Source organism: Polistes fuscatus, unplaced genomic scaffold, assembly GCF_010416935.1.
Source record: "Polistes fuscatus isolate 324 unplaced genomic scaffold, CU_Pfus_HIC Scaffold14, whole genome shotgun sequence".
In the NCBI taxonomy this organism is placed as follows: Eukaryota; Metazoa; Arthropoda; class Insecta; order Hymenoptera; family Vespidae; genus Polistes; species Polistes fuscatus.
The window spans coordinates 2,541,604-2,562,857 of record NW_025113042.1 but is presented as its reverse complement, the minus strand read 5'-3'; the positions used below and the strand labels follow the sequence as shown (position 1 = coordinate 2,562,857).

General features: G+C 31.6%; 1 protein-coding gene and 2 long non-coding RNA genes across 9 annotated transcripts in view; 2 read left to right on the top strand and 1 right to left on the bottom strand.

The window, feature by feature from the left end:
- Positions 1-21,254, bottom strand: part of LOC122514160 (dual 3',5'-cyclic-AMP and -GMP phosphodiesterase 11-like) — a 67,172-nt gene that overhangs the window by 35,944 nt on the left and 9,974 nt on the right. For 4 of the 7 annotated variants that reach the window (XM_043630825.1, XM_043630821.1, XM_043630824.1 and 1 more), the window contains one exon: positions 16,018-16,122. Coding sequence is in view for 3 of the 7 variants with exons in the window: in XM_043630821.1 (XP_043486756.1) it covers positions 16,018-16,122 (105 nt within the window). In the remaining 4 variants the exon portion in view is untranslated. Of the gene's footprint in view, positions 1-238; positions 332-537; positions 2,585-16,017; positions 16,123-21,254 lie in introns of those variants that run through there. The other 3 variants (XM_043630822.1, XM_043630823.1, XM_043630828.1) reach the window with 3 other exon arrangements.
- LOC122514162 lies at positions 6,817-13,455 on the top strand. The gene is made up of 3 exons (XR_006302970.1): positions 6,817-6,961; positions 12,167-12,848; positions 13,332-13,455. It is a non-coding gene; the product is annotated as an uncharacterized LOC122514162 (long non-coding RNA).
- LOC122514163 lies at positions 7,344-9,925 on the top strand. Its single transcript, XR_006302971.1, has 2 exons — positions 7,344-7,885; positions 9,895-9,925. It is a non-coding gene; the product is annotated as an uncharacterized LOC122514163 (long non-coding RNA).

Genomic DNA, 21,254 nt, shown 5'->3' with positions numbered 1-21,254 from the left:
AGATAGATATACCTATATATTTGCGAATGCAATTTACTAAAAAAAGAAAAAAAGAAAGGAAAAAGAAAGGAAAAAGAACAAAAAGTTCAAACAATGTTTCTTATCTCTATCTTTCAATTTTACTAACACGAATTTCTTCTCCGACGTACCTAATTACACGTTTACACACACACACGCTCACACATACGAATATATTTGTGTACTAGCAACATAGATCAAAAGGTAATTAAAAAATTACCTGACTCAGCGGATACGCAACATTGATAACTACGTAGTTTATCCTTCACACATTCGTACAGACACGTATATATGTTTCTATTTGTTTTTCGACTTGCATCTTAACCCACGATGCGGCAAGATCTTTAACGAGATCGTTAATAACGCGACGAAAAGTAACAACAACGACAACGACAACGACAACGACGACGATAATGAAATGAAAATTAATGATAACTATAAAACCAAAAAAAGAAAAGAAAAGGGTAAAATAAAATAAAGGAAAATAGAAAAAAAAGTATAAAAAAGGAAACAACTTACACTTACATTGGTCGAATATCTTAAGCATCGCTTTCTTCAGCTGCATAATCGACGAGCTGATCGTATGTCGGTTGCGTTTAAACGAAAAATTGTTATATTGTTTTTTTGCTTCTTCTTCTTCTTCTTCTTCTTCTTTTATATTTAAATAAACAAATCGAAGTTTTTTCTAGGACGAACAGATAGATCACCGATCAGTCTTCAATCCTTCTACGTCGTCGTCGTTCTCCTTTTGACTCGAGTAACGACCATTTAAAGATACTAAATTTCATTCTTCTACTTTTTCTCTTTTTCTTTTTTATTTTCTTCTACTTTTTTCCTTTCTTTTTTCGTTACTAGATAAACTCTGTGTCACATCGAATAAAGTGAGACCGAGATAGAGAAATAATAATAGAAGAAGATAATAATGGTTGGTAGAGAGAATGGTGAAAAGGGGTGGGTGAGGGGGATTGAAGGGGGGTAGGGAAAAAAGTGAAGAGAATCGGATCTGTTGGTAGTAAAGAATCGTGAAAAGAATAGTTCAAGGAGCTAGAAAAGATTCGAGAGGACATTGAGGTCTCGTTTCGAGTGTCCCTACTTTTTCTTGTTCCATCTTCAACATTTTCATCTCTTTCCCCTTTTTTATTATCCTTTGCTCGACAATCTTCCACCACTTCTACCACTTCTTATACTCTTATTCTTATTCTTATTTATTTATTTTTTCTTTCGCTATGTTTCCTTGTCAAAACTTTTTGACGTTTCTTAAAAACTTATTCCTCTCCTTCTTCTTCTTCTTCTTCTTAATTTTTTTCGTAGCAACACTTTTCACAAAAGACGTCGTCTACGATGATGCACAACTCGTAATTTCACTCTCCTCCACCGTCCACCCCCTTCCCGTTCTCTCTTTCTCTCTCTCTCTCTCTTGTTCACTCTTTCGTTAGACGACGTACGTCGGAGCTCTCCGAGGAAGTCGTCGTCACTTCCGGCGCGCTGGAATCCGCACGATGAATGAACTCGTTCGTGTAATCACTCCCACGTACCGAACCGACCTCTCGGGGCAAATTCGCTCCGATAACACCCACGTGGCCTCGACACTCTCTTTCTCTCTCTCTCTCTCACTCTCTCACTCACTCTCGTTTTGTCTGTCTGTCTATCTCTCTTTAAAATGATCGAGCGAATACGTGGGATCTTCCCGTGATTCCCTCTTTCCCAATGAGTTAAACACTGTTCCTTTTCTCTTACACTTTATCCATCTATCTATCTATCTATCTATCTGTCTATCTATTTATCTATCGTTGCATGTTCAAATATACGTTTATGATTTTTTTCACGAACGACGACGAAGAAAAAGAATAATAATGACAGATATCACATCAAAATCATTCGATAAAAAAAAATTCACGAACTACACGACGAAGACCAATAATATTCGTCTTCGGCAATTATTATTATTATTTGTTTTGTTTATTTTTTCTTTTTTCGGGTTAAAATTTCATTAACGAATAATATTAGACAGATTTTTATTATTATTATTATTATCCGTTATGCACGAACACGTTTTCTGTTTGTTCTCGTTATATTAAAAGCGTGTAAACAAAATAAATATGATTGGACAATCGGACAAATCCAAAGTATAAATCTAAACCAGACAACACACCACCTTCTTTTGTGATCCTTATCGTGGGGGCTCCCTCGATTTTGACCGTCAATCCAACTTGATTAACTCGTAGTTATTTAAATCCAACTGCTTATCGGCAAGTTAGATTTTAAAACAAAATCCGAATCGAAAATTAAACACGAGAGTGCGTTTATTTAATACGAGTAAGAGGTGTAACGAAACAAATTTTCCAAACTCTTGCACACGTGCGTGTTTTTTTGCGCGTGTATATGCGTGTGTGTGTGTGTTTTTCTTCTTTATCTTCTTCTTCTTCTTCTTCTTCTTCTTCTTCTTCTATGTATTTAGAAATTTGTTCCAATGACGTTGCGAGAGGCACGTAATAAAACAAACAAGTACCGTTGATAAACACTTTAGAGAAAGAGAGAGAGAGAAAGAGAAAGAGAAAACGTAAACCGTAAGAAAGTTTTTAAAAGAAATTCACTCTATCGTAATTAATTTATATTAATTTAAAAAACAATAATAACAATAATAATAATAATAATCTCGTAAACCCCCCCCCTGGTAATTTTCTTTTTCCTCGTTCTATTACACATTAATCGTCATTGTTGAAATCTTTGATAATGATAATGAAACAATAATAATAATAATAATAATAATATCAATGATAACAATAATATTGATAGAAATGCACTATTTGGAATTAAGCGCATCACAAAACGTTGCGTTTACTACGCGAGCTTGATCGCGACTGCCGAGCAAAGTCGAGTCGAGTCAGAGTGTTGCGCGCCAGACCGAGAGAGAGAGAGAGAGAGACAGAGAGAGAAAGACAGAGAGAGAGAAAAAGAGAGAGAGAGAGAGAGAACGATGCGTCAGGAGCGAGGCTGCTGCTGCTGCTGCTGCTGCTGCTGCTTGGCAAGAAAAGGTTCGAAAGGTGGGGAGTGTATTTCAAACGATGTGATCGAGAAAGAAAGAAAGATGTGTGTATATGAGTGAGTGAGTGAGTGAGTGAGTGAATGGGTTAAAAAGAGAAGAAAAAGAAAAAGAAGAAGAAGAAGAAGAAGAAGAAAGAGAGAGAGACACAGAGAGAGAGAGAGAGAGAGGGAGAGAGAGTGAAGATAAAAAAAAAAAGGAAAAGGTATGCTCAGTGAAGAAGGATAGATATATATCGCGAGAAGCCAGGTAGAGGAAAGATACACGCAAGAAGGCGCGAACTTGCACGTCTATGCACGATGGTGGACGTAAAGCGTTGAAGAATTGCATACACGAGCATTTTCTTCGTGACGAGTGTGCAGAATTTTGCAATTTCTCGTTTGACTGACGTATCGCGTGCGAAAAAAAAGCCCCGACTACTACTACTAATACCACTACGCTTATTTTACAAGTCGCGCGTGTACGTAACGTCTGCCTTGTCTCTCCTTGTCGTCGAATCTTGTGTCTCTGTCTTTGTCTCGTCATTTCTCTCTCTCTCTCTCTCTCTCTCTCTTGTTTTCTTTCTCTCTTTTTCTCTGTCTGTCTCTGTGTCTGTTCATTTTTCCACGAACCCTTCTTCTCTCTCGAAATTTTATTCTTTTTTAATAAACTTGTATGTGTATGTGTGTGTGTGTGTGTTTTTTTTCTTTTGCTTTAATCATTTCAAGAGATTCGAGTACGATCGTATCAATGAAAAAAGGGAAAAGAAAAGTTGGTTAAAGTGATGATGATATTATCTCGAATTCTTTGTATCAAATTTATACGAAATTTTGACAATCGTTTGAGTAATTGCATCTATGTATTGGTAATCATTTGAAAGGTTTTATATTGATGAAGTTCGTACGCTTTTTAAAATGAATATTTTCAAAGTAAATTTAACAAAAATATAATCCATTATGCGGTTTCAAAGTAAAGTTTCAACGCAATAAATGCGCGAACTTTTTGGTTCGCTTTGAATAGAAACGATCGAGTGTTTTTGAATAGAAAAAAAAAGATAAGAGCATTGATTAACTGTACGTGTAAGTAATCGTCTTGGGTCTTAGAAAACGATCTAATGTTTTTTAATAATAATAAAAAGAAGATAAAGAGAATGGAAATAATAAGTGCAATAATATTCGATTAAGTTGAATCTCATTACACGTGTCTGATCGTGAACGATTACACCATATCCCTCATTGCCATGCATTTTTATTTTCTTCTAATCTTTCTTGTCACGTTTCGCTCGAATGTTAGAAAAAGTTAGTCGAAGATAAATCGATAAATACGGAATATAGTATCGTTATTTTGACGATGATCGATAGTTACAATTGGTTACTTTTTGGTTGGTACGGGAAAATAAGAAAAATACGTTTGAAATAACAAATTGGTAACATAGTACTTTTTTGTCTAGTAATAAATGAGCCGTTTATTTTTGAACGCGAAATAACAAATTGTTACCATAGTATGTAGTATGTATACTTTTTGTCGAGAAATAAATGAATCGTTTATTTTGAAAGCGACCTAAATCTCCCGTTTATATGCTTAAATCGAGATATTTAAATAAAAAACAAAGTCAGCGTTTCAATGAAATTAAAATATATATATATATATATATACCTATAGGATACCAATCTGTCACAATCCTTGAATGTATATCTGAATTAAATTTACAAATTCTTATTAAAATAATATTAAAATTATAAACTGACAATTAAGCCAACACTTTCGAAGTAAACCGCATCAATTATCGTTAATCGTACGAATCCTTGGGTATATAAGAAAATCATATTGATTGAAAAATGAATCTTAGAGAGCTTTTGTAAGAGCTTTCGTAGTCAGTTTGACGATTAGACCAACGTCCAAAAGTCGTGTTGCTTTGTCACTGTGTTAGTGTAGCAAGGAAGGAAAAGTTACGATTACGGAGAAACGGCGTCATTAGTCCCGCCTCTTTTGCAACTAGACCCCTTCACCCCCCTTTTCCCATCAACCATCCCCCTTCCTCAACCGTCACCGTCACACATACACATACACACACACCATCGTATCGATCATTATCATAGGACGTTACGATCTATGAACCTCTCGTTTCACGTAACCTCTGATGCCTTCCTGTATATGTCTCTTCTTCATCGATACACATGATATCACGCATACTATTTTAACCCAATTATCTACCTAACTATTCCATTAGGTGTATCAATAAATCTATCTTTCTTTTCTGCTATATTATTTACTAGGAAACAAAATCGTATATTGAATTATTGATTCGATCTATTAATATTTTATTTCTTTTTTTTTTTTCTGATTAACACGACACGACTCGCACGTTCTGTTTCCTGCATTCGGAAAAACCCCATCGGGAATGATATTATTCTTTTATTTTTTTCTAGTTCTCTAGTATTCCATTATTTATTTGGGAAAAGGAATTCCCTCATAAAAGGTGATATTTTTTATTTATTTTTCTTTTTGATCTCTCGGTTTGTCCACTTGATAAAATATAGGAAAGGTCCGTTTGTTCTTTTTTTTTTGTTTTCCTATAGCAATTCAATTTATGATACCTCATTATACCTCTCCCTCCTTTTAATAATATAAAGAATCCTATTAAGGATGTCTACTAACAAATTATGAGGATTTGAGGGTTGGAATATCATATGGGGATACATTAAATCACTTTGTTGACACTCAAGGTCGCCTTTCTTCAATGTTGAAAAAAATCAAAAAAACAAGTCAATTTTTAAAAGTCCAATGAAAGTAGATACGGAGTCCTAACAGACGACCTTGAGATATCTTGAAAGATAAACATGTTAAAAAGTCAATTAATTCATTACGTAATACGTCGAACATCTATCTAATTAAAAACATGTAATTCATTCAGAAGGAACAAAAAAATAAGATTCCCCGTGAGATTTTTACCTAGACAAGATTGATTAGCATCGAAAAATAAGTCTCTTGCAAAATAAAATAAACACCAATTTGAACTTATGCGAATGGCAAATGGTCTGGTAGATAATTGCATGTAAAAGTTTTAAACGCGAGGCACATGCTGCATATCGACGATTAACATGATCGTACTGATGGATGATCGTTTACTTATTATTTCTTAGAATACATCGGAAAAATCGTAATTTACATTAATTACTGTTACTTAAATGCAATAATAGAAAAAAAAAAAACCAAAAAAAACAAACAAATCCGCCGTCTGATCGTTAAAACTCGCAATGAACGTGTCTACCTCCCCTCCATCCTGACCCACTCCTTACTACTGATTGGTTCAGAACGTAGATTTGAAAAATAGGCGCGAGGCCAATGTTACGTTATGATTCCACGTTGCTCCAATGCGCGGCGCTCAAATTCACAGCAGCGCTCATGCTAATAAAATATCGACTGCAATAAAGTAACTCCGGTGCTTCCGTTATTCTTTTTTTCATTTTCCTTTTGGGACTTTTTCCGTTTATAATTTGAAAAACTAAATAAAAAACAAAGATGAAGTAAACGATGAAGTAGAAAATGAAGTAGAAAATGAAGTAAAAGATGAAGTAAAGGATGAAGTAAAAGATGAAGTAAAAGATGAAGTGAAAGATGAAGTAAAGGATGAAGTAAAAGATGGTGGAGAAGAAGATACGAAGAAAAAGATGACTATGATGATGAAGAAGAAGAAGAAGATGAAATTTCTAGCTTGTGCGCATACTCGTGCGCACATTTGCGCGCACGCCCGCGCTTACGTCAGGCGCGCAAGGCCTTCGCTAATCTTCGATAAAGTAAACATGACTTTTATCGTCCCGCCGGTTGTCCGTGTCGCATAGGTTAACGTTATGGACGATCTCCCTCGACGGGTGAGAGGAGAAATTGCTTGGACAAGTCGAATAGTGTGTAAGTAAGTAAGTAAGTACCTTAAATAAGTAACTGAGTAATTAAGTAAGTATAGTAAGTATAAATACGTGTACGAGTTATACAATGTAACTTTAACGTAAATAGTTTTTTTTTATTTTACTATAAAAATAAAATAAGATAAAATAAAAGAGAAAAAGAAAGATAGAGAGAAAGAGAGAGAGAGAATCAGAAGATCATTTTTCTTTTTACATAAGCCAAAGTAAATTGAAATGAAAATAAGTTCTCACCCGCGGGTGTCGAAACGAAATGGCAAAGTGCACGATGAATGTATTGTTCAAATCGACAAAATATTATACATATATCCGAAAAAAAAACAAAATGAGTAAAAAGTAGAGAGAGAAAAAGAAAGGAAGAATATAAAAATCGTATTTTCATTGAATCCAAAGTAAACGAATAAAAATAAGTACGAATTGGATGACTTTGTTTAAATGAAATAAAATACAATAGAGTTGTTTAACCAATATACGAAATAATGTATTATTTTAAAGAAATAAAATGAATAAGAGAGAAAGAAAGAAAGAAAGAAAGAAAGAAAGAAAGAGAGTTGATTTTTCAAATAAAAAGTCGAGGAGTTTTGTCAAGCGAAAAAAATGTTATCTATTTGGTTGTTCGTTGAGTGTGTGTAAGCTGGTGTCGCCTCGTGCACGATAAGAACGCATACGCATATTTACATAAGTATATGAGTGCGTCCGGGTGAGGAAAAGGATAAGAAGAAGTGAATAAAAGTATGAAGAGAGAGAAGGAAACGCGTTTTTAAACGTAAACGAATGTGAAATAATGCTATCGAATAAAGAACAAGGAAAGAAGAATTGGAGAAGAAGTAGAAGTAGTAGAAGAAGAAGATGAAGACGAAGGAAAATAATTTATTTCATATATCATTAACTTCAAATCGGATAATTATGTCTATCATTCTACGTACGTATGTATTTATGTATGTATGATTGTATGTATATGTGTGTGTGTATGTGTACATAGCCAATAAGAATTTAATTATGTAAGAAAGACATATTAATGATTCATATATTGCCATTATTTCCGACTTGGCGCCTCTTAATTTTTTTTTTTCATACTCCTCAATTCCTGCATATAGTAATATGATAATATACTCGTTCGAGTTTTAACGGATTAAACGGTCCTTGAATTTTTTGTTCGTACAATTTTGAAATCTTCTAGATTATATATTACTTGTTTGTTCCTTTAGTAGTCTCATACTTTTTTTTTGTTATTTTATTAATATTTTTCTTATTTACACAAATTTATATATATATATATATATAGATAGATAGAAATCGTGTACGTAATCGTTATATTTTTCTGTAGTTTCCAACTATCGTAAATAATTTTTTTTTTTAGATTATTTTTAATTCTAACTTGTCAAGAAGTTCGATCGGTCGATGAATTTTTTGTTTCTTTTCTACAATTTTAAAATTGTTTCATATCGTATACGTAACTTGTTTGTTTCTCGTAATATCTGATATTTTGTATTATTTTAGTTATTTACAAGTTAAGCGTTAAATATCTCGCACGTCATAGTTCTACTTCAATAATTTTTATCGATCCCTAAGCGTTTCTTAGGATTTATTAAAATTCTAATTCACCTAGTTCTTACTAGATCCGTTCATCGGATAGTTTTTTCTTCTTTTTTCCGTTCTTCTTTTTTTTCTTTTCCTTTTTTTTATACTATTATTACACGCTTTTCCGTTAAATAAGGCGTAAACGTCGAGCTAACGCGCCTACGTTTTAAATGTTTCTCGGGCAACACGATAAAAATATCGATTACGCTAGTTCCTTTAGAATCTATTTGATCTAACTTACGATATATATATAATATTTACGAAAATATTTGTTTAAAAATCATTTAGTCGTGACTTGAAACGATTTCAATTCGATCTGTGCTCGACTTTTGAATGAACATCATAAGAAATATTTTCACACGAATTAATTAAAAGGTTAATTACACGATCTAAGGAATACGTAATGACGAATACAACTAAATGAATAAATATAATGAAATAAAATGAATAAATAATGTATCAATACCTAGACGATAACGTAATCTTAACGTTCGATTGATTGAAAATACGAGTAAACAACAAGGAATTTAAAAAAAAAAAAAAAAAAGAAAAAAAAAGAAAAAAGTAACAAGAAATAACAGATACGTTAATGATTGCTTGGAAGAAAATAGGAAGGAGAATTGTTGTGTTGTTGTAAAGAATTGGTGGACGAATGAAAAATGAAAGAAAAATTCGTGATAAGGGGGATATCTTCTTTGTTGGGTCACGTTTATGAATATTCTATATAAATAAATATAATATATTTAAAATATACTTAAATATACTTATTCATTTTCTATATACATACGTGTTTGAAGTTTACTAGCATGAGTGCGTGAATACGTCATTTGTGTTCGTCAGTGCGTTCACGACAGCAAAAGCGGAAGAGAGGGAAAGAGTGAAAGAAACGACTGACTGGCTTTGCCAGTCAAGTTTTCACAAGAACGACATGTATATCTCTGTGTGTGTGTGTGTATATGTATATATATATATATATGTAAGCAATACGTGAGAGAGTCCAAGTCTCTACTAGCAAGTTATGTAACCGATGAGGTAGCAGCAGTCGGAGTATCGTGCCGACACGTCGGAGCTTCGTTCAACACTCTAAACGTCTTCCACTTTCCTGTAAAAACCGAATTTTTCCGATATTCCACCATAGAGTGAGGAAACATTTCTCAAAAATCCCATTTTCCAAGTCAAATAAACTTTTATATTGTATATTTTAAAATTTTTCATTTCTCTCTTTACGTCAATACACATTAAATAATATATTTTCTAGGATTTTATTTCTTTTTTCATTTCTCTTATCGTTACTTCATAGTATAAACTAAATAGTAATCATAATTTTATTGATACGTTGATTTATTACAGGTGTACGTGAACACCTTTTTATAAAATAACAGAAATGAAAGTAGATAAAAAAGTGTAAGGGAGAGAGATAGAGGTGAGTAGTTATTTGAATAAAAAGCAGTTTTAAAATTAACATATGGAATATGTTTACAATTGAATGAATTAATTAGGACGTTTTAAAGATTTGGATGAAGATGTTTGTGGAGGAAATATTTTGTGCCACAGTTTTATAATATATTAATTATAATTGAGAGATTTTTGAAAATGTATATGATTAGAATTTAGATGTATTTTCTTGTTTAAATATGATTGATAAACATATAGAATAATCTTGATTGGCTTAAAGCTATGCCTGTATTAAGTGTACAATATTTTTATAATATAATCTCGAACTAAATCAAAAATAAAATCAAATAAATATATACGAACTATATAGAATTATAAATTGTGCGATGATCAAATTAAAAGCACAAACAACACTATAACCTTTTGCGATGATATTTTTAAAACGTGATTTATAAATTATAATCGACTATAACACTTGCTATTCTAGTTTTTTAACACACACGCTCAAATACATATTTTGTCTCCCTTTCTCTTTCTTTCTTTACAAATATCCTTTCGAATCCTATAGTACTCATTAAATTCTTAACTTCTTGTTATAAAAAAAATGTATTAATTAAAATTAATACTCTTATTTTAATAAAGTATCCTTTGGCGTTTACGACCTATGCTTAAAAATAATCCAATTTTTATCCACGTAATACGTTCCTCATAAATTGTGATTAACTCTGGGTCGCTGTGTATTATAACAACATTTTCTTTTTCTTTTCGTTTTAACTTCTATTTAACGTTTGCTCGTATTCAAAAGTATAGAATTTAATTAATTACTATTTTTGATCTTTTACAATTAATTAATAAACCGTTCACAAGCAACAAAGATTATGATTTCTATTGAAACTTTTGTTCGTTCGTAACAAAACATTTCATTAACGATTAACTTTTATGATTTAAAATAAATTCTGTAAAGATGATTAAACTCAAAAAAAAAAGGAAAAGAAAACAGACATGTATAACTGTTGAATAATAAATGCACAAGAGATTAAAAAATAAAATTTCAAATGAAAAATAATCAATATCATTACTTCTTATTAAATCCTTTCAAAAAACAATATAAAGAATCTCATTAATTTTCTCCAACCATTTCCATTACAAAGTTAAACTGAAATCGACGAATGATTGAAAGTAAAAAATCTGACGAATTTTCAATTTGAAGATGAAAACGATTGGAGGGGGTAATGTAGAACAGGATTGGATGATGAAAACGATTGGAAGGGGTAGCGTGGAAGAGGATTGGATGATGAAAACGATTAAAGGAAGGGAGGGGATAGGTGGGGGGGATGCGAATTTTGAAGATTGACCACTCGCCATGAGCGATGATTTTTCTCTCGAATGGAAATAAAACGAATGAAAAAAAAGATGGAAGTAGTACTGTGGACGTCCATTGCGCAATCCGCAATTTCATTGCGGATGTCGCCGTTCTTGTCGGAGTAGGAAACAAAAAAAAAATAATGAGAAACGTTGAAAAGCGCGGGCGTTGTCCGGTCGCGGTCGTACGCGTCGAGAACGATCGTCTGCAGTTCGAGGATTACCTCACATTTCAGGAAACGTTGCATTAACTGCATTCCACCCCTCTCTTCTTCTTTCTCTTCCCCCCCTCTTCATCTCCTTCTTCTTCTTCCTCTGTCTGTTCGCCGTTTTTGCACGAGCACGTGAAAGTAACAAGAGAAAGAGATACTTATGTTCTTTTTTTTTTATTTCTAAACGAAATTCAGTATCAGGTATTGATGGATATTCATTAAAATTCATTAAAAAAAAAAAAAAGAAATAATTAAAATAACAAACTTGATATACTTTTCAGACTGTATATTGACCCTTCGAGGCATACAATTTTTTTTTTTCTAGAAAATAGCAACACCTACGTTGCGAATAAATTTTATTTCTTTTTAAATTGCGCAAAAAGAGTGTTACATCATTATTATTATAATAATTCAAATAATTTTGTTTTAATTATATATATTGCACTTTTAATACCGTGTCAAAGTTAACAACATTTTATTTATTATTCTTGGAAAGAAATATAACAAATTTGTTTCTAATTTAGTTAAATTTCATCGTGTCACAGATAAATATAATAAAAATGATACGATAAATTTATTTTGTGATTAAATATGTTTGAAAACCTTATATATATATATTTCGTTTATAATCGATCATGTGTTCCAACGCCAAGGATATTCCCGATGCCTCGCGTCGTGATAAATGCGAAACGAGAAAAGAAAAGAAAAACAGGAAGAAGTAGAAGTAGATGGATAAAAAGAATAAGAATAATAATAAGAAGAAGAAGAAGAAGAAGAAGATTTCTCTTTCATGATCGTTACCTCACAACATAGAAACAGGCATCGTGCCGACGATAAATAAGAGACGTGACGACAATCGTGAATTTCTGAATAACCGATTCAATTACTTTTTCAATTTAGTGTTAGTAGAGAATTCATTGTAGGTAAGTGTATTTGGAGAGTTTGCAATAGTAACACCGGTTTACATCTGTCAAAGGAAATCTAATGAAAGTTTTACATGATAGAACACCTATAAAAGAAAAGAAAATCAAAGAAAAATAAGGATAGAGTACGAGGAACAAAGAGAACATGAACACACGAACACATGAACATGATAGATAGATGGAAAGAAAGAAAAGGAATGAAAAAGATAGAAAAACATGAAATTGTACCGACTACCAGACGCCAAGATTTGTTCCACGTGACTTGTCGGCTCTCGTTTCCGCTTTCCAGTCGCATGACGGACTACAAGGAATGAAACCATTGACGCGTTTCCGGCCACACCACGAGGACGAACGTGACAAAGTAGAAAAGAGGAGAAGACGTAGAAGAGAAGCAGGAACGTTTAAATCAAAGGTAACTAACGTTTCCTCTTATTACCGAATCATCGGGAAAAATTAGATTACAAAAAAAGTAAGTAAGATAAAAAATATGAAAGAATGTAAAGAAGAAGAAGAAAGAATAAAAAAAGAAAAAAAAAATAACCATCCTTTTATTCGATATTCAATTTGTTCGTTCGTTCGTTCATTCGTTCGTTCTTTTTCTCAGTTTCTTAATCTTCTACGAGATTTTTCTATCTCGGAGAACGAGAACCATTTTCTTCTAACTTTTTTTTCTTTTTTTTTTTATCTGAGTAAGAGAAAGGTAGCATGGGTTAGACCTTTCTTGTTCGGTTTGAAATTTAAAGGGTTTAACGAGTGTGCCGTTTTTAACGAGATCGTTAAGAAGGGTGCATATATATATATATATATATATGTGTGTATATATATATATATATATATATATATATATACTTACTTATATACTAACATTTACTTATTTACTTACTTACTTACTTAGAGTACTTACTGAGAAGTACCCCGAACATAAGCCGCAAGACGTTTCTTAATCTTGCGATTAGCCGCGGAAACGCGTGCTCTGGATTCCACGATATTTTCGCTTGAAAGAAAGGAAAGAAAGGAAAGAAAGAAAGGAAGGAAGAAAAATGACAAAGAAAAAAAGGAACAATAACAAACAACAAGAAAAAAAAGGAGGTCGTGAAATCGTCGCTTCGTTTCCGACAGAACGCGATTAAACCGGATGAGACGGTACGATGACCAGATAGGACAAAATCTACCGAGGGAAACACAAAAGTTTATTAACTAATGATACTCGGAATATTATCTTTTTATTTTTCTTTCTTTCAAATACCTTACGACTAATTTTATTATCGTCTAATGGAAGAATTCTATTTGTAGGGGTCGAAGGGAGGAAAAAACGATTCTTTTTCACGTCTGATACGTCTAGGAAAAATTTTATTTTCAACGAGATAAATGCACGAATGATAATTAGAACAAATTGTAAATAATTTTTGAAGTTAGACAAATTTTGTTAAAGATCGCGTAATATTTTTGTAACCAAGTACGAATTATTGTTGCTAGTATAAAGAATTGTTAAATTAAAATGATTATAATTGAAATTATCCTCATCCACTCGTGAGCTGTTTATCAAAAGAAATTAAATAGAACGAGGGAGGGGAGAAGATATTGTTAGTCAACAAAAATATGAATATTATTATTCTGATAAAAAGAAGTTAATAATCTATTTGAACAGTAAAAAAAAAAAGAAAAGAAAAATAAAGAAACGGATGTGGTACGAGGAGTTTAATTTCTTAAAGTGGTCAACTATGGTCAACTGACCTAAAGACGATTAGGCATAACACGTTGTTCTTGCACGTTATAATGTGAAAAAAAGAGATAGAACGATGCGGAAACGACTGAGACGAAAAACAAACAAAAAAAATAAAAAATAAGGATTACCGCGAAAGTTACAACGTGACACGTGATTATGTTCCACAATATCGTGCATGTGTCATCGTCTAAACGATCATTCTAATCGTTCAGATTACCAGGTCACGATACTATTTCTTTTTCTTCTTTTTTTTTTTTTTACGTAACGATCTATGCAACAATTATTTATAAGATATTCTCTAATATATTTATTGGTTTATCCGAAAAGTCGAATTATAAAGAAACCTATTTTAAACGATGTTTTCATAATACTTTTTCTTTTTTCTAAACTAAAATATCTGTTCATAAATTTTTCTAATTATTCGATACTTGTGACGTATTGATTTATAACGCAATATTACTTTCCTTAAAATTCTATTAAATAAACAGTAATTTAAATTTAAACGTAAATTAATTTTGGTACAAACATTTCTATAATATTTCTTTACTTTTATCTTCATTCTTAGACGTGACAATAAATAATTAATGTTAATAAAGCTTTGAAAAGAAATGTTTATATTGGACAGAAAAAAAAAATCTTTTATTTGATTACGTCTTATCGAGAAAAAAAGTGTTTAGAAATAACCGAAAGGAGGAAAAGGAGTTGAGAAGTGGTTGGTACGCGTAACGATTCGCCTCGTTTGAAAAGGATTCATTGAGAGATGCAGGATTGACCGGCCGAGGTTAATAAGTTGGGGTCAAGTGCACTCGTATCGGATTAAGCCGGTCGCGGAGAAATTGACCTCCGGCCAATTGCATGGGTTCTCTCCGTTCGCGAGTCTGCCAGATGTGTGGCAAATAACTAGAATAAATAGACTTTGCAGGTCAACTAGAATGTTTCCTAACTTCTGATCTTTAAATTGTCTCTCATTAAAATACTCTTTCATAAGATCCATTAAGCATTGTTAACATCTCATAAAACTTTGACACTATTTAATGACATTTATTTTATATATTAGATTATAGTCGAGAAATTGATCAGAAATCTTCTTCAATCCTGAATTTGTTCCTCAAATTTAATCATCCTTCTTATTGTTTCATTCCATCGACTGTTAATATTTATAAATTAATCAAATTTATCTGTAGAAAATATAAGATAATATTTTTTAAAATATTAAAATAGGATTTGCAAAGATTCATTTCTTTTATTATTCGATTAATAACTTAAATTTTTGTGTCACCAATACAGAGAAAGTTTCATTAGTTTAATAATTGAAATTATTCTTATAGACTCCTTCAGCTTTGAATGTTAATTTGAAATGATTTTAATGAATCACAGTGAATGTTCAATGTATTATCATATATAATTTATTTTGTAATACGTTTTATTCAAACGAATGGATGTATATTTGATCGTTGAAATTAATTAAGGAAATGAATTTGCAAAACGTACGATTCAAATTATTCTTATTTATTAATGCAATCTAAAGATTGATGACACTTTGAATTACATTGCAATTGGTTATTACGACAAAAGCAGACCTATTTCTGATACATTCAGATTAGCAGTCACATTTTTTGAAATCCTGCTTAGGTGGGTACCAAGGGATTGTTTTATTGCAGATTGTTTTATTGCAGCACAACAGGGACCTTTAACGATACTTTAACTATCTGGAAGTAGTTAATGTGCACATTACCTAGATAATATGCACAAAATTCTTGATTCCTTAACGGAACAAACCAGTTAATCTACAGATTAGCTAAATACTTTATTGCTTTAACTGTAAACATATTTTTCAATGGAATTGTTAACTTACCCGGCTTCCTGCGCGAGCTCCACAGCACGGGGGGGTGCGCGGAGGCGGCGACGGCAACGGAGGGCTTACCACCAGAGGCAGCCAGCTTGACTGCGTTCGGCAAACCTAAACGAAACAAGCAAAATTTGATTATTTCATTTATATCAATTAGTAAATCAAATAAGAAAGTCTAACACAACATCCGACTAAACGCGATTACCAATTCTACGTGTTCTAACAAATATTCCAAGTAAAAATATGGGTACATTATTTGATTATTTATTTGATTTATTTGTAATTTTTAATCAAATAATAACAAACCTACAATTAATTTGGCAAATAACGTATGTTCAAAGTTATGCTTTAGTAAGTAATATTCAATTATTATTTTATAGAATCTCAAGGGGTTGTAGATATATATATATCATTTATTTCTTTATTTGAAACTTTTAATTTAAATAATTTCATAAGTCGAATAAGCAAAGAAAAAAGAAATACAATATGTTAAAAAATATTCAAGGGGGTTGGTTCAAAAGTCAATGTACAATCTTTCTAAGCAACTCTGTTCCTTTTTTCTCTCCCCTTTTTCTTTTCTTTTGTATATCTCATCTTCTTGTTTATTTTACAGCTTTTTTTTTTTTATCAGAATAATACAACGCACCGTACAGAAAATCCAATAGTCCAAGGAAGAGACAAAAAATGTTAGAAAAAGAAAAAGAAAGTCACCCCTAGCAATATGGTTTTCGAAAGGGTGGCGGTGTTCGTGCCACAAATGCTTCGACCGTGTAGTTCTTCTTTTTTTTTTTTCTTTCTTTTTTTTTTCTTTTTTAAATATTATTACCTCTTTTTTACGATCTTGGCTCCCCAAAGCTATTTCAACCCTCAGGCCAATGCCTTTCGTGTCAAACTATTGAACCAACCCCTCCTAATACATATATATAGCTTATAAAAAGTTTTCCCCCCCTCCCCCGCGATTGTGAGTGTTCTTTCGACCAGGAATTTCTGTTCGCCCCTCACGCTAATATTTTATTACGATTGAGAGAGGTTAGATTTGTTCGGTATAATATTTGCTAACCAATTTTCTACAACGTTTAACAACGTTTTCGCAAATGAATTCTACGCGAAACTATAATAGATCTCGTTTTAAAGAAATTATTTGGAAGAAAAGAAAAGAAAAAAGAAAATTAAACGAAAGTCACGATAGAAACTCGTTCATCTTATCTCGGTAAAAAAAAAAAAGAAAAAAATCCTCGGTATCTTGTTTATCTTAAACAAAATTTGTGTCTATTGTCAACTTCAATTGATCCCCCAACTTGTTTCCCAACTGATTGCGAGATAAAAAAATAATATGAGAATAATGTGAACGAATTATACGACTACTCGATTTTTAACATATTAAAAAACAGTTCACGAATTTTTACGTGTTTTTTTTATACAGTTGATTCGTAAATAAAATTTTATAATAATAATTCATTTCATTTATAAATTAATAACGTACAGTTTTTTTACAAATTACAGAACGCTGTGTCATTTGACCACGCGTGGTAACTTCAATGTTAAAAAAACATAATTTATTTTGTTTTCAATATTATCTAAAATGCGTCATATTATAATGAAAAATTTCAATTATGATGATTTTAATAAAGTGCAAGTATTTTTTTCTTTTTCAAAAACGTGCGTATGTCTTACAAATTTCTTCGTGATGGTTGTTAACGTGTCATAAGTGGAATGAAACAACTGTTACATATTGTTAGGATCATTTTCGCATACTTTTTCTAAGATAAAAGAAAGATAACAAAAAGGAAACACTACTGCAATATATCATTATATCTCAAATTGAGACAAATGAAAATTGGTTAGTGTTATTAGCATTTGAAGGCTACCTGCTAATGATAGTATTGGCCACAGGTGCTGATACAAATTTGGTAATCCCACAAATGCCATTCACGTTCAATACAAACGTTCCTTTCTGAAACTTCATCTACTTTTATACGATTTTAAATTGGCTATAATATAAAAGCTCCCTTTCACAGGAAGTGTAAATTTTTGATACGAGTCGAAAAATCTGAACTTACACGTGAAACCAGCAGGTTTTTTTTTTTATAACTTCATTTTCTTTTATACGATTTTAAATTGGTTAATTTAAATATAATATTTGGTAAAATATCGATATTTTCATCAAGTATCGTAATATGATGAGAAGTCCATTTTGTTCGGAACGTTTTCTATTGAAATGTTTCATATCCTTGAAAAATAATACTATCCAAAATAAGAAAGACAAAGCTAGATTACTTCGCTATTACTTATACTACAATCATAAAAATAATAATCATGTAACATAATAAAAAATAAAGTCAATAATTCCATCAATTTCGTTCAGTAATTTATACAGATAAGATGAATACATATTGTTCATTATCCAATTGGTTAAAATCTCATTACTATTATATTAACCCATTATAAAGACCCGTGTAAAACTTTGAATTCACGTACGAATAAATTCATATTATTTTTGAATCAAATCTTCTTCCCCAACATATATCCCAAACATTTGAATATTTCACAATCTTTATTTTTCGATCAATAAAATATTCTTTATACACACCGATTATCAAGCCCAGCTCTTGAAATATAAGAATAAAATAATAATTATAATATATAAATTAATAAATAAATAATATATTCATTTATATATTCCAAATTATGTTGATTCATTTTGTAATCATGGAAAAAAAAATTATTTTTTATTTCTTTTTATTAAACCAATCATTTGATCGTTCACAATAGGTAATAGATAAACAAGAAGAAGGAGTGTGTCTAGTAGGTTTAGGGTTAAAATACACAAACGAAACCATTTTACTAAAATCAATATATACCGAGAGATAATCCAAAGTTGGGATCATTTCGCAAACTGGATATCTGATTATGAGATCATACGTAAAAGCAAACGTTCGCAATTCGATCGTATTATCGGTGAACACGATCGTTGGCGCCAGTTGATATACATACGTAACGTATTGTTACATGATTCTGACAGCCACGTGGGCGGTCTATACACGTTTAGTATGCATTCAATGTGACCAATGAGAACAACTATTACGATCGAACTGAAAAAAGAAAAGAAAAGAAAAAAAAAAAATGATTCAGAAAAAAAGTTCACCGTAGTCGTAATACTCCTCGTAATTTCACGTAACCGAAGTAGTAATAAAAATAATAATAATAATCATAATAATAATAATAAAAAGAGAATCTATTAAAAAAACGTACAATTATATATTGTTCCTTCGATTTTATTCTTTGCTACGAGGATATACGAAAGTACGGATTTTCAATAAAAGTTATTCGCGTGTACGTGAAATAAAAAGCACCGGCAGTAAACGCGGTTAGGTATAAAAGGAAGGAAACGAGAATGGGGATTGGGGTGGGGTGGGGTGGGGGCGGGTAAGGGTGGTTAGGGGGAAATGAAATAAAATGTTTCCTTCCTTTTCGATTGATTTCTTCATCGCTATGACCGCAATAAAAATTTATGCAAACACAAACGACGACGACGACGACGACGACGATACCGATGACGACGCAGTATTAAGAAATATTGCAGGATAGATAATGCATGGCCTTGCAATTCGTTCCGAAATCCGGTCAAATTTCCGTATTACAACTGACGTCTTTCGAAGCTTAGATTTCATACACGCCGATTATGCGTCAGAATGACGTGAATCGTATAGAAATGGAAGCAACAATTTTTATAGGAATATATCGGTTTCTAAGCAATCGTTTGCTTTTCCTTTACGATTGACGTATATGTTATATCTACTTGAATAATTATTTATAATTAAAGGATCTGTTAAATTTCTTATCTTTATCAAAAATAATGTCAATCTTTAAAATATTCGTACTGTAATGTAATACATATATGTATATATTCTTCCAATTGTTTTTGAAATAAAGTAAACGGGACGAACATATGTTACAAAACAATATAAAAAGAAAATAATAATATTACGAAGTTAAATTACAAATGTTTCACGTAATAACGGTTGATACGTTAAATAAAAATTATTGTTAAAGATAGGAATGTTAAATGTTATTCAATAAAAAAGACAAAAAAAACGAATGATGCATGGTCGGAATTTAAATTTAGTTGCGTCATCTTCATAAGTATCATGACAACTTGTAATTCCAAGATAAAAAGTTGACCAAGTATGGTAAAAATTTGTTAACAAAAAAAAAAAAAAAGAAAAAAAAAAAAGAGAATTAGAATTACCGGGACGACGATAATTTTGGTTGTCGTCGTAATTTCGAGATAAAACGTCGACGAAAAAGGATGATAAATATTTATTGAGCACAAAAAAATCAAAAAAAAAAAAAGGTAAAATTAGAATTACCGACCGACGATAAATTTTCTAGATCGGTGTAACAGTTTAAAATTGCGAATTAAAAAAATAATCGTAAGAAGTCGGGTAAAAAATGTATCGTTAAAGAAAAATAAGGCTAAACCTAAGAGAAAATTAAAAAAAAAATAGAATAAAAATGCTGTAAAGAATTGAAATAAATTCGGTAAAAATTTGTTAAATATCCTGAACCAAATAAATCTTAATTCCCATCATCCCCGGTTGAAAGATTAAACAAAATATGGTAAATTATTGTAGAAAAGAGAAAAAAGAAAATGAAAGGATTATTCTTTGACGATACTTTTAACAGTCACTGTCCAAGATCTTCGTAAAGAGGTTAACTCTTCTCGTACACCCGACGTTCGGTATCGTCATGGGTCATCGGATTCTTCTGAATTCGTAGGAAACACGAGTTGCTATTTCCCCACGTTCAAGGAGGAACCCCATTCACCTTCGTGAATGGTAGATTTAAGATGATGGATAGATAAAAAAAAAAAGGAACCCATCGTGAAAGAAAATCATCGCGTAAAATATATGTAATAATCGTTTTTTCTTCTTTTTTTTTTTTTTTTTTTTTGCGTATTCATTCGCAATACGCGTATTATAATATTATTATTGTTATTATGTACAAACATGAGTGATAAATATTCACCTAAGACGATATACGACGATTTCAAAAGGCGGATTTGTTCGGTCAAAAGAAAATTACAATTGTAGACGATATTTTGATCATTAGCATTGCCATTGCCATACTCAATGATGAATACTGCAAGCCTGACTTTACCTAACGAACAAATCCTTGACACCGGTCTGGTTTTTATTCACAAATCGTACGACGACGACGACGACGACGACAACGACGACGAC